At 38.7% G+C, this 24,572-nt stretch overlaps 1 protein-coding gene across 1 annotated transcript in view; it reads left to right on the forward strand.

Annotated features, from left to right (window-relative positions):
- Window positions 1-24,572, forward strand: part of katna1.S (katanin p60 (ATPase containing) subunit A 1 S homeolog) — a 29,305-nt gene that overhangs the window by 2,003 nt on the left and 2,730 nt on the right. Inside the window, 9 exon segments of the mRNA NM_001090757.2 lie at window positions 1,392-1,554; window positions 4,691-4,848; window positions 6,658-6,829; window positions 12,869-12,990; window positions 13,252-13,357; window positions 18,801-18,959; window positions 19,544-19,670; window positions 21,003-21,137; window positions 21,554-21,680. Coding sequence (NP_001084226.1) covers window positions 1,393-1,554; window positions 4,691-4,848; window positions 6,658-6,829; window positions 12,869-12,990; window positions 13,252-13,357; window positions 18,801-18,959; window positions 19,544-19,670; window positions 21,003-21,137; window positions 21,554-21,680 — 1,268 coding nt within the window. The 5' untranslated portion in view covers window position 1,392.

Consider the following 24,572-nt stretch of genomic DNA (forward strand, 5'->3'; position numbering starts at 1 on the left):
ACTCAGAAGATGTCCCTAGACCACCTTTCTTCTATTTCTGTTGATTTACAACACAGTGTTGCTGTCAGCTGTCTGAGCTAGGGACTGACACACAATATACAGTATATTATAAAAGTCCTGATACAAGGCTGATTAGTAATTCAGATTCTCATTACATGGCAGCTCCAACACCAGTGCACTTAGCATTAGAATGTTATAATTAACCCTATAATATTAGCTTATATGACAGGGAACCTCATTTTCTGGTTGACAACTTGTGACAACTCCTTCTCAACATCTGCACACTGACAAAAATCCAAGATGGTGAGCTGAAGGCCTAGATCATTACTGTTGTAAAGATGCTGAATAATAAGTTCAGCATGAGGGGGGAAAAAACTTATGCTTAAAAGAAGTGGTTTATGCAACAAATAATAATATTTGAGTTGAAAAAGAATACTGTGTTTCCCCCAGGAAAAACAACTTGGAAGTGGGGAAAATCTTGAACAGATTTTGTGGAAGTGCTTCTACAAAAAAGTATGGAGTTCTGTCAGCTATGTTATTAGATGCGGTCAGTGACCCCATTTGAAAGCTGGAAGGAGTTAGAAGAAAAGGGCAAATAATTCAAAGTGAACCACCCCTTTAAGCCGGTTTGTCTTTACCAGCATAAACATGGCTTATGCTGTCTGCATCATTCCTTTGTATATAGTAACAGAATTAATGTAGTCACTACACACGGCATGGATTTTTGCCAGGGAATGCTCTTGAGTCTTGTTGGGCATTTTTCTGCCCACAGAGTGTTGCTTTATACTTAAGCTCTTTGAAGATATATAGGTTTCTTTGCTGGAATTTATGGTTTTGTAGAAAAATGCATTAACTTAGCTTACAGTGACTGTAATGGACACTGGTGGATTTCTGAAATTGTGAATCTGAGCATATTAAGACTAAACCTACCTGCACGAAGATTACCAAAGAGAAGAAGATGGCACCCGTGAGCTTGGACCTAGGTGACCAGTCGGCCCAGCACTGTTCTTGTGCATTTAGTAGTTCCTTTGTTGCCAATATCTATCTAATTCTATGAGTGGCACTGGCTATAGCCAAAAGTTCTCTTACAGAGCTCAGTGTTTCCTCTCAAAATGCAGCTTTATATAATTATCTTTAGTAGTTTTTGATGTTATATGTAGATGCGTTTTTTGTTAACCCTTTTTGTCTGACTCTTAAAACAGTCAGCAGGGCTGCAGGGGTCCATTTTTTTAATTCAAAATGTTTGCAACATTATTGAACCTACAACTACAATACAAATACAATTATCTAAATCTAAATGTATCTAAATTGAAAACATTCATTATATATGAAATAGTGCCTTTGTGATCCATAAAACTCTCAACATTATTTTCCTTCTGCATATTTTCCAGAATGAGCCTTCTGATGATTAGTGAGAATGTTAAGCTAGCACGGGAATATGCCCTTCTAGGCAACTATGACTCTGCTATGGTCTACTATCAAGGTGTCCTTGACCAAATGAATAAATACCTTTACTCTGTTAAAGATACCTTCCTACAACAAAAATGGCAACAGGTATTTTTTTATTGTTTTAAATTGACATCATGTGTTATTATTATTGTTTAATATCATTACTAATGTGTTTGTGATTTTTCGAATGCTAAATTTTGTTGTGTGATTTGGCATTAGCATATTGAGGAATTCTAAAATGGTGCTTAATGCTTTTAATAGATTTCTAGTAATTTTTAGTGCTTAATAGCTATTTATTGCTTGCTTGTGGCTCATAAAAGCATATTGTAAGAGAAGAAGGATTGAACCAAGCAAATAGAGTTCAATCCTTCTTCTCTTACAATACTTTCTTCCTTTACCAAGGGCCAAGGATTGTGGTTTTTAGGTTTAGTTCAGCCTCTCCACAGAATAGGGCAAGCTAAGTTACGAGACCACAGTCCCCGTTACCCTGCCTACTCCACCTTTGTGGTGTCCCAAGTTTAGAAAAATATTAGGCAGAAAGTTGTTGGGACAACTCCACCATCTGCATTTTCCTGTTTCTCTGAATGTACTCTATGAATTTGAGCATATTGGTTAATTAATTTATCCTATTTAATGGTCACATTGTATTAGTTGATAGTTATGTAAATTCATTTAATTCTTTTGATTCACCATCAATTTAAATAGTTAATTTGATATTTATTGCACTGCACTTTAATCTTTTTCATCTAAATTAATTTATGAACGTTGGATAAACTCATGTCTATTGCTCATTAAAGGTAATTAATTAATTTATACTTCCAGCACTTTATTAAGATGTAAACACTTGATGAATGTTTTTAATTAGCTATTTCAATTGATCAATTGGATTAATTGCATTGCACTTTAGTTTAATCACTAGATATCAGAATCAAGGCTATAACTATTTGAGACAGAGATAAAGATTATTATTTATACCTATTTTTATTAGGGATGCACCGAATCCACTATTTTGGATTCGGCCGAACCCCCAAATCCTTTGTGAAGGATTCGGCCGAACCCCCAAATCCTTTGTGAAGGATTCAGCCGAACCCCCAAATCCTTTGTGAAGGATTCAGCCGAATACCGAACCGAATCCGAACCCTAATTTGCATATGCAAATTAGGGATGGGAAGGGGAAAACAATTTTACTTCCTTGTTTTGTGACAAAAAGTCACATGATTTCCCTCCCCACCCCTAATTTGCATATGCAAATTAGGATTCGGGTTTGGCCTGGCAGAAGGATTCGGCCGAATCCGAATCCTGCTGAAAAAGGCCGAATCCAGGATTCGGTTCGGGATTCTGCCTTTTTCAGCAGGATTCGGCCAAATCCTTCTGCCTGGCTGAACCCGAATCCTAACCCTCTGCATCCCTAATTTTTATAAAAAAAAAAAAAAGGGATGTGTTGATAATTTAATTTGTTGGTTACAAGCAGGGTACTTTTTCTTAAGTAAATTATAGCGACCAATTAACTCTGACAATATTTAGACCATGGCAGTCAATAAGGGTATCCATCTATTTTTTTTTCAAATTTAGTCAAATCACTCTGCAAAGGCTGCAAAGTGGCAACATCCTGTATGGAAATTATAGTTTTGCACAATTTAGTATCATCAGTAAAAATAGAAATAGTACCTTCAATGCGAACCTCCAGGTCATTAATACACAAGTTAAAAAACAAAGGACAGTGTGATCCACTAACAGCAATACCACCACTCTTTGTAATCTACCTTGCAGCCAGTTCTTTATCCAAGAACACTTGCTATGTTCCAGACCAATATTCCTTCATTTAACCATTTTCCTTCTGTGTAGTACTGTATTATAAGCTATAGCAAAGTCCAAGTATATAACATCAACTGCCATCCCAGAGTCACCTCCTCGTAAAAGGCAATTACATAATTCTGGCAAGATCTGTTACACATAAAACCAAACACTTAAAGAGCAGCTATCCACTAAAGCAAGCTAAAAATGTTTCAATTTGCCACATTTATCTTGTATAATTTCTTACATACAAAGGAAAATCACCCTAAAGATGAAAGCCAGATATCTACTGAACAGTTAGAAGCCTGCTATGCACAGATTTTTTAGACCCTTTAAAAGCACAAAGACACCAGAAAGCCATATTCTTTTGGAAAGTACGCATTTTAATTAATTCAGAATTGGTAAATATGTCTTACTATACCAAAGTATCAAACTGCAAAGCTATGCTAAAAGACACATTCACTGTTTGTGTATACATGTGTGTACACGTCTAAGGACTGAACTCGTGGGCACGCCAAGAAGCGATCAGTCGCCATGGGATGACACGCAAGCGATGTGTCGGATGTTCAGAAGATAATGAATGAGAAATCTCTGGTAAAAACTACATATATCAGACTGTGGGATGAAAACGCTGCATGCTGCGTCTTAAATTATGATTTTTGAGTCAGGGAAGCCACTGGCCATCACTGTTTTATTGAGGTGTTCTCCTGCAGAGTTTTGCAGCAGGAATGCACTGGCTGCTCTGGGAAGGTTGGCTGTGGAGGCCCAAACAGTAGGCATAGTTTTTAATGTCCGCCATTTGGCGGGGTCGTTCCTGCGATTACATTGCAGGACTGACAAGACGGCCCACTTGGCTCGTTGACTAGGGGGCTGCCAACAATCCTAACCCTCTGCAGAAGTGGCAAAAGCCATTTTACAGAGTGAGAAGCTCTAACTGCAAGAATGTATTAGATATGTTCTTGGTAGTTAGTGACTTTGCCTACTAGCATGTTTTCTATTTGTAACAGGCAAAATGTTAATGTATTTGTTACCCTAAACTAAAGTAAAAGGTACAGCTTTATCATTTTTAAGAAACAGAATTATTTGCTTAAATAGGTTTTCAGATAAGGGGTCCCATACTTGTATAATGACTTTTAGACCATTTACATACAGTAGAAAGTGTCTGCTCTTCTCCAAATTATGTAGCTATGGGTGCAAGTTTTTACTAGGAGCAGCACAACCTTTTCTGTGATTTACTACAGTTTATCGAATATCCTTATACACCTAACTGACTTTTAAAGAAGCATAAGAAAAGACTGCACAGCATTTATAAACCATGCATTATCTTCGGTAATGGAGCTGGCATTAGAATTGGTGCATCTGTCTTGATAGATGCTGGAAATTTTTTATGATGCCTACTGTACAAGCACACAGAAGATTACAATTATTTGTAACTTTTTTGTAATAGGTTTGGCAAGAAATAAATATGGAATGTAAGCATGTAAAGGATATAATGTCAACACTGGAAGGCTTTAAACTGGACAGTTCTCCGGTAAAGACGACACAGCATGAATTCCCGTCACATGACGGAGAGGTCTGGTCTTTGCCAGTGCCAGTTGAAAGGAGGTGAGTGCAAAGTTAGCACAGATAACTTTTTTTCTTTTCATTTGCTTGTTAGTGAATGATCTGTACTAGATAAGTTGTTTAGTAGTAATATTGAAGAAAGGAACTCATAGGACTGGGTCTGTTTTGAACCTCTACTACATCCTACATACCCAGGCAGAATTAAACATTAACCATTGTTTTTGAAATGGTTAAACTGGTTGCGTTAATTGTCTCCATCTGTGTGGGGTGTTTGTCATTTTACATTTTTTTGTAAAACAAAAATTGCTGAGAAATACCAGATCTGGAACTGTATGGTATTCTGTATACTATAAGCATTTTTAGGTGGGCAATATACTTTGGTGATTATGTAATAAATGGTCTTAAGTTTGCTACTTGTCTAGTAATCTATATCAAACAATCAAAGGGTAGCATTTACTGGTTAGCTGTTTGAAAATATCTATAGTTACTATAGGTTACTAGATGTGGGCACACTTAAGACTTTCTTTTGGCCAGAATAAGTACTTAATTACTAGTTTTCACCACAATCTGTTGTGTGTGAACGCCAAAAAATGTGTGTCCTGTCATCTTTGGCAACATCACAACTAGTGTGCGTTTTCCTGATGATCATCACCTATTACGAGTGCACTCGGTAGAAACCAGTGGTGCTGACTTCCAATGCTCACACTTGTGGTTGGCTATCAATGTTATGGATCCTCACACAAGATGTAGCAAGACCAAACATGGCATCTGCCAACCCAGTTGCATTGCTTAGAATTTACTGCACAAGTACATGTGCAATGGGTTCACCTTTGCAGAGTTTGGTTGTGTGGGGTTGCTATGGCTGTGCAGGCAACCTTTTGTTTAAAAATAGCTTGGCATCTTTGTAGCTGTATGTGGGATAAAAACTGCAATCTCCAACACTGCTATACTAGGAGCACTTTACCTTTTTTATTTTTCCAAGCTGAAGTACAATAACAAATTGGGGAAATCAGAATCAGAGTGTTACCAAGCAATTTCTATCTCGGTGTGACGAAAAGTTACCACATATGACTACCACATTTTCACACAAGTGCATGTGCAAGTTCATGCATTATATTCTGTTATACAGAGAGGTAGTGAGGTTTTTACAAATACCTTATCCTAATTTTCACATTAGATTAATGGCTTTAATCTAGTTGATCTGATTAGGATTTAGCCTAGTCCTGATATTCTGCAAAAAGTGTTTCATCAAAATCCTAAATGGAGGTCTTGGAATCAAGGTATTCTTAAAAATTTGTTGGCTTTGTTTGGGTATCAGAATTTTATAGCATAATTTTCAGATTGTTTGGATATTACAGTTTGTTAAATTTTATTTTTTGTTATTATAGCTAGAAACACATAGCCTAAGTAAAAACCCAACTATCTTTGTAGGCAGTAATTATTAATATATGCACCAGCTTTCACTCTGATCATCAGCTTTTATAATGGTCAAATGAGAGGTGGATGTTTCAATGGTCCCTGCAGTACCAGAGGGATAGGCCGTCACAGCAGCATAGACAGACTTCAGCTGCTGATTGGTTCCTATCCTACAGTGCACTGTGCTGCTGGCTTCCCTGCACAGCCTGGGAAGGAGGCATCAATATGTATGACAGATGGGAGGGGCTCACAGGATATTTGGAGAGATTTTCAATAAATGATCAAAAAAAAAAGCCTTTTTGAAGCACATTTTTTCTTTATTTAAATGAGTATAATGTACTAGCACAATAATAAAGCCTGTTGCTTTTTTATATTTTTGCATTATGCCATTTTTTTGCCTTATGACATGTAATGTTTTTAATTATTCCTTTGTAGGCCATCCCCAGGACCACGGAAACGCCAGTCTGTTCAGTGCAACGACAACAAATCTCATAATAACCGCTTTAGTGCAGCAGCAAAAGGTCCAAATCTTCCATCTGCTAGAAATGCAAATAATGTGAAAATGAAGCCAGTTCGAGCACGTGAAAAGAAAGATGCTTTAATAAAGGTAAAAGATGAAAATGTAGCTCAGATTTCTTTTCTTGTACCTCTATATTGCTGCTTATAAATGTATATTTGCTTACACGAGGAGGTTTGTAGTATGCTCCCACAATCCCCATATACCGTATGCTGTGAAAAGTTTAACCCATGTCTCTTCAGCCTTAGGAATATCCTCTACAACTTTTCCTGTATCCTAGGTTTCAAATCATGCTTAAAATACAGACACTAACTATAACTATGTAACTATAACTGTAACTAGGATTTTGACAACTCATATACATTTTTACTGGTTTTACTGCATTTTTCATTGTTTTTTGCATGTAAAAAAATGTATGTTCAGTATTTGTTATTCCTCTACTGCTGCATATAGTAGTATTGTTATTATTTCTATTTTGCAAATGTATCTGCGTCATCTGGGTCTTGTAAGGTGGTATCTGATGCTATGGGTACAAAGGTCAGTGGTAAAATCTTTTAGAGCACATCTCTGTGGAAGGGGCACACTGCATCTTTGGCATATTGCTGGTAGCTTTCATAATGATTTCTTTGCTGGACTAGAATATCTGAGTTATTTTGGCCCAGTTTTCTGTGGGCTCTATTCACATGCCATTTCTCTGTGGGGACCTGAGTTGTTAGTTTGGTAAAGAGGCCTGTCAGAAAAGGTTGCAGCTCAGGCTGAGAAAATTACTTAAACGAAAAATATACCCCTGAACGATGTAGGTGTCTATAAAAAATATATTGCATAAAAGAGCTCATATGTAAAACTGTGCTTTCATGTAAATAAATTATTTTCATAATATACTTGTCATTCGGTAATCCTAAATAGAAAATTGGCATTTTAGGAAATAAGGGCCTCCCCGGGATCCTCCAATACAAACCAAACTGTAATATCCTGCCTGAAGTTGAACCAGGGACCTAGTGTTTCTGTTACCATTGCTCAGGCCCTGGTTTACTCCCATTGCTATACTTGTAATTGCAAGTAGGGCAGGGCTGTGTTCACCTGTTATCAATCTGACCCCTGTTGATCGGTGTAAGCCATAAGGCTGCCTATAAAGTCCCCTGCTCTGCACTGAATCATTTCCCAATATAGGTTCTGTTTAGTAGTTCTTGGGTGCTGATATTATACTGATATCTGTCTTTGACCCTCTGCCTGTTCTGACTGATGTTTTGCTGCCTGTCCTGACCCTGGCCTGTAACCTCGACTACGCTTCTGTTCCTGATTTTGTACCTTATTGTCTGATCCTTGCTATTGACCTGGCTCATCCCTTGACTATGCTTCTTGTCCTCCATTCCTGTGCCACGTGCGGTTTCCTTGCCTACCCAGAGCTCTCTCCCTGGTCCTCTCACGCTAAGACCTGGCAGGACCCCAGGTGGTTGTTATAGGTAGAAGACTGAGCCGTGACCGGGACCTTGGGATTGTTCTGGGTTTGGGATACCAATCATAACACAAACATGTTGGATCACATGAGGCACTTATTCCTGTTACAGTTATAGCTGCTTTATTTCTGGCCGGGTGATCTTTGAAGCAGCACAGAGAATTTCATAATATGGGGCTCAAGGGAAAAGCTATTTACTGATCTAGATTCTTTAATATGCCACTTATGATGTAAGCTATCTGTTGCTTAAAGGAACACTTAACACCAAAAAATGAAAGTGTCTTAAAGTAATGAAAATATAATGTACTCTTGTGCTGCACTGATAAATTGGTGTGTTTGCTTCAGTATACAATGGGATGCTACAGAACTTATCTGTTATCTACTGCAGGGGTCACCAACTGCCGGGCCACAGCCCAATACCGGGCTGTGTACATACTTAAACTGGGCCACCTAGTCCAAATTTGACACAGCGTGCCTGAATTTGACGCAGGCGCACATAATTTGAGACTTGATTGCACGAATTTGATGCAACAAGCGCAGTTGACGCCGCCCTGGTCCTTGCAAAAAATTAGGGCTTTGCGCCAGTCCAAGTGCAGGGAAACAGAACATTGAATTGCCATTCCTTTAAAATATTTTTAATTTTTTCGTGTTACCGTTCCTGTTTTGGTGCCATATTTTGTTTTCATTATCTTCAAGGTGTATCCGAAGAGGGCTCCTATGAGAGTTTGGCATTCTCAAGAGCAAATTGCGTTTTAGTTATGGTAGAAATGTTGGTGCCATCTTGGCTCTGCACGGCTCAGTCATAGCGTCTTCCTGCTGTAAATAAGGAGTGAGCATCTAGTTTTGCTTGTGTTTAAGCTTAGAAGAAATCTGGAAAGGTTTAAAAGTTCAAAGCACCACAGAAAACTTCAACATACAATTATTTGTCAGCTAATTATAGCTTTAAAAGTTTACAGTGAACAGAGTCCTCTTAAAGTCCTTCTTTCTGCTGGATTGCTTGTGATTATCCCAAATTTAGCTATTGCTTTTACTCGGTTGTCTCTCTCTCTAGTGAAACTAATCTGAAATGGGGTAATTATTCTGGGAAGAATTTACTGAAGCATATCCGCCATAATTTCTGCTATAAAAATAGGGCAAGGGTGCACTGAACAAATCTGCCTGAAAAGTATGATTCCCATTATACACAGATATAACAAATATGTGGCATGTAAGGATCATAAAATAGTGAAAACAAATTTTCTTGGAGGGCAATTCAGCTTCTGCAATAAAGCACCCTTATTGCATATTATGTGTCATAAGAGCCCCTAACTGTACTAGTATTTTCAGAGTACACACTCTGACAAATCCAACATGGGTAAAAGCTTCTTTCTGCACCAAACTGCAATGCTTTGATAAAATGCATGCCACAAACAACAATTATTTATAAAAATAGTTTCATAAAAATCAGAATAATCATTGAAATAACAATAATTAACAGTGTGATTAGTGGTCCAAATACCTGATCCCAAAAGTCACACAGTTTTTATTGGAAAAACAAAGGACAATTATGAAATGAATAAATAAAACTTTAAAAAAAAGTATGTGTTTGTTTATGAATGTGTGTATACTTACAGTAAATGTCAATGTGTGATTGTCTGTATATGTGTGAGTGTGCGAATATATATTTCCATATAATTGACCCTTGATATATTCATGTCTCCTGCTAGAATAACGAAGTTAGAAAAACAGGCAGGTACATTAGAACATGTAAAAAAATATTAATGCAAAAATGTATTTAGAATATAATCATATGAATATGCATTGGTGAACATCTGTTCCATGCACTGAAAGGTCTGAGGCATGTGCACCAGGACCTCTACATGGGTTTTTTTTATGAGTTCACCTGAATTTACTGGATTGTTTTTTGTTTATCCCGCTCTCTTTTGCAATAAAGGTAAAAAAGTGGGGGGCTATGGATGTATCAGACATTATACATCATAGTATATAATGGTATATATTACATATACAGTGCAATCCTCTTTACATCCCCTGATTTTACATTGTTTTGTGGTCCCACCTATATATTATGTATAATACATTTCCCTGATTTTACATTTTTCTGGATTTTACACGTTTTTCTGGTCCCCTGAAAATATGTAAAATGGGCATTCTACTGTATATTATGTATTTGCTCTAAGACCATGCTGCATGTGTAATGATGGAGCCTTCCACCATGGAGCCACCTGGCAATAGGGCCTATTGTTCCAAAGACAGAGTGCATTCAAAGAAGAGTTAGGACTCTTTCCATTCTGTATCACTCAATAGCAATGTTAAAACACTTAATAGCTTTTTTGGGGTTCTTCAGAAACATAATATTTCCATTGCCCAGCATCTTGAGTTTACCTGAATGTTTGGTGGTGGTATGGGAGAGAGGGTTGTCCTGTGTCCTAAAGGTTGCAGTTGTAAATTCCGTTCCGTTGTTTACTAATGCTACCAACCAAAGTGTTGCTTAGATCCTTCCCTGTCTTCTAGCTAGTTAGCTTGGGTTCAGCGTGGCATTGCCTACCTGTTGTGGGTTCCTACTTGATGATGTGCATAGTTGAAATTATGACTTGTCTTAACCTAGTATCATTAGGGTGAAGTGCGAAAACTGTTTATTTTTTTTTTTGTCTTTTGCCTTTAGTAAGCCCATATCTTTACTGACACAAAAGCATGTCTTTATGGTATATAGCAGTGCAGTCCAACTTCTGTGCTACCGAGGGCTGGAATTTTTCTGGTCTACATGGTGGAGGGCCGATAATGGAAGCCAGCATTAGCCACTCACAGTTTTAGACCACACCCATGTTACCACAAAACCATGTCCACATTAATAGCACACCAAAAAAACCAAATGGTTGGTGCTCATTGCAGGGATATCACTCATGTAAAAAAAAAGTCATATTAAGACATACCCTTAAATCCACATACCTCCTCCTCCCCTGTGGCCCCACACAGTGCCCCCAGCACATGATTAAACACCTTAGGGGCCCATAACAATTTTCAAATGCTAAAAAAAACCCAGAACAAATACCAGGCTTATGGCAGACACGGGCAGCAGAGTATGGCAGACACGGGCAGCAGAGTATGGCAGACACGGGCAGCAGAGTATGGCAGACACGGGCAGCAGAGTATGGCAGACACGGGCAGCAGAGTATGGCAGACACGGGCAGCAGAGTATGGCAGACACGGGCAGCAGAGTATGGCAGACACGGGCAGCAGAGTATGGCAGACACGGGCAGCAGAGTATGGCAGACACGGGCAGCAGAGTATGGCAGACACGGGCAGCAGAGTATGGCAGACACGGGCAGCAGAGTATGGCAGACACGGGCAGCAGAGTATGGCAGACACGGGCAGCAGAGTATGGCACACCCAAGGACAATAGGGCAGGCAGAATTTGGCAAACCCAAGGAGCATTCAATCTGTCTGGGTCTCAGGTGTGAACAGTACAGAATTTTAGGATGTGAACAATAGAGGTGTCACAGGTGTGAACAATGCAGGGGGATTACATGTGTGAGCAATGCAGGGGGGATTACATGTGTGAACAATGCAGGGGATTACAGTCTGAATTTGAGGTTTAAGCAATGCAGGGGCCAGTTAATGTCTGTAGTGATAAATCTTACACATGGTAAGCAGACACAGCAGGCAGACTTTCATGTGGAGGGACACACAAGGAGGGGCTCAGGCCGCATGCCCTGGTATATAGCATTGATTTAGAAAGATGTGATTATGTTTCATATTGAAGGGCTTGTGGATGGATAAGTTATAGTAAAGTCCATACTATAGGTTTGAAAGTATGGCAGGCTCATGAATTATTAGACTATTGAGAATACAGTGATTTGTCCTTTTTGAAGTAAGATGTGAGGCTGTAAGAGGTCTCTCAATAAAGTTTAGCTTTCTGCCATTAAGCTTATATGGTACACCATTTGGTAGACCAGGATCTGTCGCCTCCTTTTGTTTTTTGTTTTTTTTTGCAGTATTCTTCACAATAGGTCCCCTTGAATACGGACATAATTCTATCGTTTTTGGTTTGTATATATAGTTTAAAGGAAAATTTCAGTAGGTTTTACTGCATTTTAAAGATAGGCTGTGCAAAATATAAAAATGTTTTCATAGCTAGCGAAATAATGTAATCTATGAAGACTGGAGTGAACAGATGTCTAACATAATAGAACACTACTTCCTCCTTTGCAGCTCTCTAACTTGGTATTCAATAAGTGACTTGAAGGGCGACCACATGGGATATAACTATTCAGTGAGTTTGCTTTTGATCCTAAGCATCTTAGGTTACGTTAGACATCTGTTCGTTCCAGCCTTCATTTATTAAATTTTTGGCTAACTAACTATACAGTATTATAAATATTTTATATTTTGCAGTTTTTTTTACCCAGTTTGTTTTAAACTGTACAGTTACTTTATTCAAAGTTTGCGTAGACACTGAATGTGGTGACCATAAAAGGTCTAGGTCCAAGACCAGATTGGCTTCCAGTGCACATATTTAATTAACAGAAATTGTCTCCATCTTACTTGGTTGTGTTTTTTTCTTTTTTTTTTTCTGTGTTCAATTAAACATTAATATGTTATGCCACACAAGCGTAATGCAAGGCTTGCTGTGTTGATTATACTATTCATTCACTTTGATTTTGTTACATTCAAAGAACAAGTCATCTGCTGATGTGTCGGAAACGGAAGTGAAGAGATTTGATGGCAGTGGTTATGATAAGGACTTGATAGAAGCATTAGAGCGAGACATAATTTCACAGAATCCAAATATCCGATGGTAAGTTTAATATTTTCAATCACTGTCATTAATTTAATCATGCACTGAAATTTATGCTTGATAGGTTTTTATGAATTATTTTTGAGTTATAAATACAGGTATGGGTCCTGTTATCCAGAATGCTCCGGACCTGGGTTTTCTGGATAATGGGTATTTTTGTAATTTGGATCTTTATACTTTAAGATTAATTATATCTTAGTTTAGATCCAGTTCATTTGTCATTGTCATTTTGTTTCAAAGCCTTTCAAATATTTTATATAGGGATGACATTGCAGATTTGGAGGAAGCCAAGAAATTGTTAAAGGAAGCTGTGGTACTTCCAATGTGGATGCCAGAGTTCTTCAAAGGCATAAGAAGACCATGGAAGGTAATACAGATTTTGATTGTTTTATATGTTTTTTTATTGATGCATATGTTGTGGGACAACTTTATATACAGCAGATGTCGGTCCTTTTTTATTGATATTAAAAAAAAGAAAACAATTGCCATTAGATTTACCATATTCTAATGCAATTTAAAAAAATTGAGGGAATGAAATATAAAGAACTTAAATAAAGTGGTGGCAGAATTACACCATCATATATTACATTTGAAGATTTTATTATTGTATATAGCTGAAATATACTCCATTCTTATAAATTCTTTCCCTCTTTCTATTTTGTGATTGAATAACCATAAACAAGAAGTGGGAGCAAACCAAAAGCAAAGTAATAGGATGTTAACTACACAATAGTTAACAGAACCAACCAATGCCTTTGTCTTTTGGTTAACCTATTGAGTTAAAGGGGTGGTTCACCTTTAAGGTAATTTTTAGTATGTAATAGAATGGCAAATTCTAAGCAACTTTCAATTGGTTTTCATTATTTATTCTTTATAGTTTTATAATTATTTGCCTTTTTCTTCTGATTCTTTGCAGCTTTCAATTGGGCGTCATTGACCCCTTCTAAAAAGGCTACAAATGTATTGTTAAAGGGATACTGTCATGGAAAAACATGTTTTTTACAAAATGTATCCGTTAATAGTGCTACTACAGCAGAATCCTGCATTGAAATCCGTTTTTCAAAACAAGAAATGGATTTTTTTATATCTAATTTTAAAATTTGCTATGGGGCTAGACATTTTGACATTTCCCAGCTGCCCTCAGGTCATGTGACTTGTGCTCTGATAAACTTCAGTCACACTTTACTGCTGCACTGCAAGTTGGAGTGATGTCATTACCCCTCCCTCCTACAAGCTGCTGTAATGTAAATAGAGCCTTGTCTGCTGAGCCTGTCAATTGAACAATAGGCAGGAATCAAGATAAGCTCCCACTGACACCACTTCAGAAGGATTGAAATAAGATAGTCATGTGATCACTGCCCCCACTTACGTTTAAAAAATAAATATATACATACATATGTAGTGTACAGCTAGATTCTCGTGTCGTAGTGCGACCTGGCTTTTCATTACAGAGTGGCTGCCTCCAAGCACACAGGTAATGCTGTGCCTGCTGTTAGAGCAGCACAGGATGAATGTGTAATGAGCAGAAATGGAAGCCCCCATGAGAAAATACAAACTAAAATAACTTAAGGCGTGGATTTGTGGATTAACATTTTATTTGCCAGACAGTGTTTATGGATGTGTGTTTTTTATAAAAATGCAAAAAAAAAAAAAAAGTTTAAACTGACGACAGATTCCCTTTAAAAATACTTTTTATTTCTCACCTTTCTAGTAAGATCTTCTCCTATTCATATTCCAGTCTCTTATTTAAATCAATGCTTGGTTGCTAGGGTAACTTGAACCCTAGCTACCAGATGTTTATAATGCAAATTGAGGAACTGCTAAATAAAAAGGTAAATAACTCAGAAACCTTAAATAATAAAAAATGAACACAGGAATCCATTGTCCTATATTTAAGTGAATTTCCTATTCCACAATTGGATAACCAGCAAATGGTGTTCCTTGATAATGACATTACACTACAAGAAGTAACTGAAGCTCTTCATTCCCTCCCGAATAATAAGACCCCAGGTGTGGATGGTCTCCTGGCTGAGTGGTATAAAACTGTGGCCATAGAGGTAATTCCCAAACTGTTATAATGAGGCAGCTGTTGAACATAAGCTTCCACCCTCACTGTATCGGCCTTGGCAAAAGATGGCAAAAACCCAGAGTCTTGCGATTCCTATGGACCCATCTCACTTATCAATACGGATGCTAAGATATTGGCGAAAATCCTGGCCAATCAGTTGATTAAGCTCATAACCACTGTCTTTCACCTAGATCAATCCGGCTTTATGCCCACTAAATCTACCTCCATAAACCTGAGACCGCTGTACACAAATCTTCAAATGGTTCATGATAATTCTGGCTCCTGTGTTATTGTATCTCTTGACTCTGCTTAGGCTTTCGAGACAATAGAATGGCCCTTTTTGTGGGAAGCTCTTAAACTATTCGGATTTGGATCCAAATTTATTTTATGGATTAAATTACTATATGCGGACCCAGTAGCATATAACTAGCACCCAGTCAATAACTCCACATCACCACACTTTCCATTACACAGGGGTACTTGTCAGGGCTGTCCATTATCCCCATTACTATTTGCACTGGCAATAGAGCCTTTGGCCATAATAATTAGGCAGGCTAAGAATATAGAGGGACTCTGGTATAAAACTTGTGAAGAGCGCATTGCATTATATGCAAATGATGTTCTGCTGTTCCTTGCAGATCCAGGTCCCTCTCTTCAAAATGCTTTATCTCTTATACAAGAGTTTGGGATATATTCTGGTTTAAAGGTCAATTGGGATAAATCCTCCATCTTGCAGATTGATTCCATCCCTCGTGACCTTCGGTCTCCAAACATTAAATTACAATGGTCTGATCAAATTAAATATTTGGGAATCAGTGCTACTGCCAAAGAGAGTAATTTTGTCGATGACAATCTAAACCCACTACTTCGCAAATTTACCACAACAATAATGTCCTGGAAAGGCCTCCCTCTAACAATCTGGGGGAAGATTAACCTATTCAAAATGATTTTCCTTCCCAAATTCTTGTACCTTTTTCGGAATTTTACTATGAAATTATCTCGGATGTACTTTGATAGGGTTAACAGTGTTTTGATTTTATTCATCTGGGCTGATAAAAAACCCAGAATTTCATGGATCCCTCACAGCTGTAATACCAAATGGTGGCCTAGGCCTTCCAAATTTGTGGTTTTACTATCTAGCTGCGCAACTGTCCCACTTGCATGACCGGTTTGTACCAAATCCGGAAGACCCTAATATGTTATTTCACTCCCTTATTTTGGGTTCGATTGAATCCCTTGACCATTGTCCCAAGAGGAAATTGAGTGACTCTAATGCTCTGCCGCCTGTGTTGAGGGCCCCATATGAGGCGTGGCAAACTACGCAGCTTATAAAGCAGGTACAACCTCCCCTGTTAACGCCATATACGCCTTTATGGGGTAACTCCCACTTTTTGCATCAGGGTTCCTTTCCCTCCACCCAGCAACGGCAGGGGTCTATTACTCCTGTGCAGTTGGATTTCTTCCATTATATGCAATTACAACATGCCTTTAAAGGGGAAGGAAACCTAGTTGGCGCAAACCTCCCCCCTCCTGTGTGTTGCCCACCCTCCCTCCTCCCCCCTGGCCTACTCGTCCCGCTGGGCAAATGCCCCAACTTACTTACCCTTCTGCGCAGGTCCAGTCCACGCGATCTTCTTCCTGCTTTGAACGACGTTTTAGCGCATGCGCAGTAGGAGTATTTCGCCGGTAAGGATCTACTGCGCATGCGCCAAAAGTCATGAAGTACTTTTGGTGCATGCGCAGTAGATCGTACCGGCGAAATCCTCCTACTGCGCATGCGCCGGTCAAAGCAGGAAGAAGATGTCGTCTGTGAACTCCCTGGACTGGACCTGCGCAGAACGGTAAGTAACAAGTTAGGGGCATTTGCCCAGCGGGACAGGTAGGCCAGGGGGGAGGAGGGAGGGTGGGCAACACACGGGGGGGGGGAGGGTTTTCGCACCAACTAGGTTTCCTTCCCCTTTAAGGCTCAATTTGGCTCAAGTCAGATTGTGTATCATAGTTTTGGGTTTGAGGGTATTCTTAGAGCAGAGGACCCTTGGAAGCTGGTTACTAAATTGTACAGAGCCCTACAAGACTTGGGGAAGTCCCCATTTGATCAAGCCCATCAAAAATGGCAATTACTTATACCAGAGCTAACTGATGACATTTGGGATGAAGCCACAAACACTAATTATAGTTTCCTTATTTCGACTAGAAATAGACTAATTAATTTTAAAGTCCTTCATCTTTATTATTTTACACCTCTAACACTACATAGGATTTTTCCAAATAAATCTCCAGCCTGTCCCAGGTGTCCGCACCCCACAGCTGATTTTTTGCACGTTATCTGGTCATGTCCATACATTGTTAAGTTCTGGCGGGAAATTGTTGAACGCCTCAGTAACACCATGGCGTTGCCACAGGTTCTCTCTCCTGAAGCTTGTCTTTTGGGAGTTGTGGATGATCTAGTTCCAGTGGCTCATGTTAGAATAATGTGCCGTACTTTATTTTATGCTAAGAAAGCCATAATTCTACACTGGCTTCAACCAAAACCTCCATCATTCAGATATTGGCTAAATTTGGTTAATCGTATTCTGCCACTCATAAAGCTCACGTATGAAGCACGCGGCTCTTCAACTAAATTTAAGAAGATTTGGGAGAGCTGGCTTGAAATATACCCCAATCCTAATGTTCTTTAAAGATCTACTCTGAGATTCTGTTATGTACGCTTATCAGACAAAAATGTGTACTTGTGTTCTCATCTTACGTAGACTGTTTATGCATAATTGATATGTTCTTTGATGTCAGTTTGCCATTTGTTGAATAAAATAAAACTTTTATAAAAAAAAAAATAATAAAAAATGAAAACCGATTGCAAATTGTCTCAGATAATAACTCTCTACATCACGTCTATGCACAATACCATCTTTTTATCAGATGTTTGGTTTCTGTAAACAAGATACATGGACAAGGAGAAAACTAGAATCAAAACAAAGTTTTGATCTCACAACTTTTAACAGAGCCAACTTGAGTCTTTTTGAAGGCTTTGTGTCTTTTGGTGGACCTATGAATTTGAAACTTTCTTCATCATGAGGTCTAGTCTATGGGTTTTATTTTAGCACATGGCACATTTTGAGTAGCACCAAGTCAAAATGCTTGCAATACTCTAGAGATTTACATACATAGGTATTCATAGTAATTATTTGATATTTTCATCACTCCTTCAAATATGCACCAATAGTCATTTATCCTTTTGGGGCAGGGTGTAAAGTATAAAAAGCAGGCACAAACTGCCATGTTTTTTGTACCTTACACTGCTCCTTGAGCCTTGAAGCAGCATTGCAATTAGGGATGTGGTAAGAACTGGGTGACGTGGGCATCCCCTGAAATGTTGAGCTTGTGTTTTATTCATAAAGTGAATGTTCTGTGATGTGTCTGGATACAATGAGCCAGAGAGCCCTGTCCTCTAGCTTTGCTCCGATTAACTCTCAAGCACCTACAGTACTGCTAAATGGGCCCTAAATATTTTCATTAAAACATATTTGAAGAAAAAAATCACTATTCACTGTTTTTAGTTATTTAGATATGTTTCTATGGTAATTTAGGTCGAAAATATATATCCAAGTACTAGTTTAAACTTTTGTATTACATTTGCTTGATTATTATATGTTTTGATATTTAAAAGTATTGCTAACGGTGGGGTCTCCAGACATTGTTTTAAAAAATATTTTTCATAACATGTACATTTTTCATTGATTTTAAGGGAGTGCTAATGGTTGGACCTCCTGGAACTGGAAAAACTCTCTTAGCCAAGGCAGTAGCCACAGAGTGCAAAACAACATTTTTCAATATTTCCTCATCTACACTTACATCCAAATACAGAGGAGAATCTGAGAAACTAGTTCGTCTTTTATTTGAAATGGTGAGTACTTATATTATAGAGTAAAACATCAAGATCATTCTTTTCGTTTAACAACACAGGTAGTGAAGTGATTTCAAATTGCTTAAAAACCAGAGGTTTTTTTTTTCTACTGGTGGTGAACACTAGTGAGAAAAGGGATTATATTTTTCCAATTCTTTACAATTCTGATGAAGATAGTGCGGGCTTGCAAACAGTTGCTGGCATTTCCACCAGTAGTGAAACACTATATGATACATTAGCCTTAATCTGTAGATCACTTGCTTCTCTTTTTTGTGCTGATGGGATGACCTGGATCCCATGTCATTCTCATTGTGCATAAAATCATAGAGAGAGACTTACATTTGACAACATTGTTTCAGTTCATTAAATTGCAGCAACCAACCATAAATATGCTTTCAATGTTTTGTATGCAATAAACTTAAGCTTCCAATTGGTTACTTTGCTGCAATAAAATACAACTTTTATTTTTCCTTTCTTTACTGTAACTACAACCTAATCTTTTTTTTTTTCCTTGGCTGCAAATACTGATCAGAAGAAAATAGGCATGCAATAAATATGTGTATTTATTACCTATTTATGTTTAGGCAAGGTTTTATGCTCCAACAACAATATTCATTGATGAAATTGACTCCATATGCAGCAGAAGAGGCACCTCAGAAGAGCATGAAGCAAGTCGAAGAGTAAAAGCTGAACTTCTTGTTCAGATGGATGGTAATTTTAAATATAGGTTAATGTGTAGAAATGCAATTTATTTGCTTTCCAAATATGGGTTCACATTAGTGGTAGAGGCATTAATGATGCCTGAGTTTTTACAAGGCACAAGATGTCATAAAGGAAAACTGTTCTCTGCCGTTATCTTTGAGTACTTTATGAATACGGGGTATCTGTTGGCTCTGAATTGATGCAAGTTTTGGACATTTTGTCAATACAACATTAGATTTGCAATTTTGTAAAAAAAAAAAAAGAAAAACATTTTAGTGTAAAAATTTTTACAACAAGGACTGATTTATTAATTTTGAGGAAAGGGGTTGGGAAAATATGGGGGGGAGTTCTCATTGGCACTTTTCTATTTCTTTCCCAATTGCGTCTTTTTACCTTATATTTTTACTTTTTGAAGAATACAATTAAAAAATAAAAATTGAAGGGGAAAATTAAATGAGACAAATACTATGTGAGTGAGATAACTGATGTCAGTACTTTTATCTCATTCTACCTAATCCCCTATTGTATGGCTAGTGTCACTATTCCAATAAATATCTAGATTGCAAAGTAGGCTTCGGTTAATGTGGACATCAAACAAAATTTAAAAGGTAACAGGAAGGGGCAAATTTACTTACCTTCGAAGTTGCGCCAGCATTGGCTTCGCCCCACTTCACTAGGCATAGGAAAAAAATGTCAACTTTTTTTGGACCATCCCTATCTATTTAAGAGGCTCAAGAGGTAACATTACGTTCATGAAAATCTGCAACTTAGTGAATTAGTGTAGCTACGTCCCTTCGCCAGAGTGCAACTTCGTCTGGCGTAAGGGTGCGAAGTAGCGCTAGAGTAGGTCAAATGATGGCAAAATGACGTCACACTGGCGAATTTTCGCTAGCGTTAGCTACTTCGCCCTTTAGTAAATTTGCCCCGAAGAGAGGAGGGAGGCAGCTAACACCAATACTGAGAAAAGCAGAATTGCTCGCAGCAGCATCACCAGCTAGATAGAATGAAGAGGAAAGTATCCTTACAGAAGTCTTTCCAGAAACTGTTATAATAGAGCAGTGGATTTGGTTTATGTCCTATCCCATTATGTACAAAAATAAATTATCCATTTCATCCATTGCCTCCTCGTTCTCCTAAACAATATTAAATAGGCTTCCTTATATGCTAAAATGTTCTTGCCAGATGTGCAAGCAATATTACTTGGTGTGTGGTCTGTACATTGATAAAATAAAGAGTTGACGCACATTTGAAAATTCAGTTATAAGATTTATTTGTCCCAGGAATGCCCTATGGGATAACAACTTATCTTAATACTGTCCTTTTCGTATTTTTTTTTCTTAGGTGTGGGTGGTGCATCTGAAAATGAGGACCCATCTAAAATGGTAATGGTTCTTGCAGCAACCAACTTTCCATGGGATATCGATGAGGCTTTGAGGAGACGCTTAGAAAAAAGAATATACATTCCTTTGCCATCAGGTGAATCTGAGTATAAATTTTCAGCTGGAATAATATTTAAGTATTGCAAACAAACTATTTAGCAGTGTGGAAACTATTTATGAAATTAGGTAGGGTTAAAGTTTGTGGTTATGTTTCATGTATTTATCAATAATAAAAAACAGGGAAAGAAGATGAAACTTAAACCTATTTGAGGAGGCCATTTGAAGGTCTAAAAATTGTGGAAATTGGAAGATAACATGACCTATAACAAAGCCTATCCAAACGTATGTTAGCTGTGGAAATATTGAAGTTGTTCTATTATTATGAGTATTCATGAGTGGTACTAACTAAGTAGTGGTAATTTGAAAATAAGGATTAAGTTTATATAAACATCTTGTTTTACTGTCCGTGTATGGGGTTCAACTGCTCAAAAAAATATTGTCACGTTGTTTCAGCAAAAGGGAGAGAGGAGCTTCTACGCATAAATCTCAAAGAGCTGGAGCTGGCAGATGATGTCAACATTGAGTGTATAGCAGAAAACATGGATGGCTACTCTGGTGCGGACATTACCAATGTTTGCAGGTATGTTATTCATAGCTTTCCCTCCCCCCCTAAAATGAATGCTTAGGATTGTAACTTCACTCATATTGAGACCCATGTAAATTTAACTCACTGTGCAGTGCCATCCAAAATATCCAAATAGAGATATGATATCCCTACTGCATTGTTGATCCAGAGGAAAACCTCTTCAGTTTGCCTCAGAGGCAACCTTTCCTTCTAACTCAAAGAAAACAATTAGACTAGTCCCTGGATGAATCTTAATTTCAGTAGCTTTTTTGAGGGGGGGGGGAGAGAATGATATACTTCACAATGATACACTTTTTAGTGTCAGAGACTTCATGAAGGGGCTTGGCACCGAAATGTTTACTGGGATCTCACCTTAATAAGAGACCTTGGAATTTTTGCAGAGGCATTGAGTGGAGTGTGCCTTTGTTTCTATTTTTGTTTCTATGAAACAAAATAGAAACCTCCCACACAAAAAAAAAAAATCTGTAAACAGCATCTTTCAAATATTTAAAAACCTGCCACTTAGCTTGCTCAAAGTGTCAGACTGCACCATGTATACTCCTATTGCTCTCTCCTAGCTCAAGTGCTGGAGTTTTACTATAGAATTGTTATTCAGAGGATTGTGGGAGTTCAAAAGTAAATATGTAACATAGCAGATTTGGGTCAAGTATGGGCCACCTCTGAACACTACGTGGGAGAAGATTTTTATCACATTTTTCAGTTTAATCTGATTGATAATAGCACCCCTAATAGTGCCACAGAGTGGGATCAGGGCTTTGACTACACCATTGTGTGATATAAAAACTGGTTGAAAGATAAACCTCAATTTGTTTTAACTGATTTCAAAAGGTATCTTTTAGTATTACTCTATACCAGGGGTGCCCAGACTTTGTCACACTGGGATCTACTCTTGACACCTGGCCCCCATCAGGAGATCTATCTTGGTAACGCGCCCAATTTTTTTGACCATAACCAATTTTTTAAATGTTAATTTTACAAAATTTGGCTGGTTATGAAAGTTTAAACACACCCTTTCCCTCCATGTTTGCTGCTCAGCCCTCCCTTCCCCTCAGTGCTTGTTGCTGTCAGCTCTCCCTTCTGTGTCCCTGCTTGTTGCTCAGCTCTCCCTTCTGTGTCCCTGCTTGTTGCTCAGCTCTCCCTTCTGTGTCCCTGCTTGTTGCTGTCAGCTCTCCCTTCTGTGTCCCTGCTTGTTGCTGTCAGCCCTCCCTTCTGTGTCCCTGTTTGTTGCTGTCAGCTCTCCCTTCTGTGTCCCTGCTTGTTGCTGTCATCTCTCCCTTCTGTGTCCGTGCTTGTTTCTGTCAGCCCTCCCTTTTGTGTCCGTACTTGTTGCTTAGCCCTTCTTGCTTCTGTTCTTATGCTCTCTTTCCCTCCCTCCCGTGCTGCTGTTCTTGTGCTCTTCTTCTCTCCCTCCTGTGCTGCTGTTCTTGTGCTCTTCTTCCCTCCCTCCCGTGCTGCTGTTCTTTTGCTCTCCCTCCCTCCCGTGCTGTTTTCCGTCCCGTACTGCTGTTCTTATGCTCTCCTTCCCTCCCTCCCGTACTGCTGTTCTTGTGCTCTCCTTCCCTCCCTCCCGTTCGTGCTGCTGTTCTTGTGCTCTCCTTCCCTCCCTCCTGTTTGTGCTGCTGTTCTTGTGCTCTCCTTCCCTCCCGTTCGTGTTGCTGTTCATGTGCTCTCCTTCCTTTCCTCCTGCTGTTCTTGTGCTCTCCTTCCCTCCCTCCCGTTTGTGCTGCTGTTCTTGTGCTCTCCTTCCCTCCCTCCTGTTTGTGTTGCTGTTCATGTGCTCTCCTTCCTTTCCTCCTGCTGTTCTTGTGCTCTCCTTCCCTCTCTCCTGTTCGTGCTGCTGTTCGTGTGCTCTCCTTCCCTCCCTCCCATCCTGCAGCTGTTCTTGTGCTCTACCTTCCATTAGTTTTGGCTCCTCCTGTGCAGCCTTCTTTCCCTCCGTGCTGCTCCTGCTCTTGTGCTGCTTCTCTTCTGCTTGCCCGTCCGCCCTGTGTTCTTCAGTCCAGCCCTGCCCTTCCTCCCTCCCTCCAGCCCTGCCCTTCCTCCCTCCCTCGCTCACTCACTCCCGACATCAGCCCCAGGTTGCGGTCTACCAGGAACATTAGCGTGATCTACTGGTAGACTGCGATCGATTTCCTGGGCACCCCTGCTCTATGCACTGCAACATTAGCCCCATAATATGGGACAACTATATCAAGAGCTTTGCATGACACTAGCTTTTATGGAAATATTGAAGCCACTACTTAAAAACAAAAATCAAATCTCCAGTTATAACTCTGCTCTAATTTACCAGGTGCAACCACACACACACAAACCCCCATCACTGCTATCCTCCAGACTACCTGTACAGGGCTGCAAAATTACAAGCTTAACATTTTGTCTGTCTTTATTTTGCAACTTATATTGTTATCAGAATCTGAAATAGACTAGTGAAATAGAAGATCATTTATTAGCTGTATATTACCCCACAAAACTGCCATGGGAAGATAAACTGAGGATACCTTCTATCCTTGTTCTTTCATAAATGCAGGTTGTTGTAAAAGCACTTTTCTAGTAAATGGGTGTGCATTCACTGTACATACTTACTGCATCAAAAAAAAATCTGGTTGATATTAGATACAAAGTTAAAGAGGGCCTGTCTCCATGGTGGCAATTGGAAGTTAAGACTTAATAAATATATATATATATAGATAGATAGATAGATAGATAGATAGATAGATAGATAGATATATCTATATCGAGGAGTTTCATGACCATATAAAAACACGAGGCCGAAGGCCGAGTGTTTTTATACAGGTCATGGAACTGCGAGGTAACTTCTAATATCCTCATATTTTACAACAGAGGGTACTTTATTTATTATAATACACAAATTTCAATGAGTCATGT

The sequence above is a fragment of the Xenopus laevis genome, chromosome 5S, assembly GCF_017654675.1.
Source record: "Xenopus laevis strain J_2021 chromosome 5S, Xenopus_laevis_v10.1, whole genome shotgun sequence".
Classification (NCBI taxonomy): Eukaryota; Metazoa; Chordata; class Amphibia; order Anura; family Pipidae; genus Xenopus; species Xenopus laevis.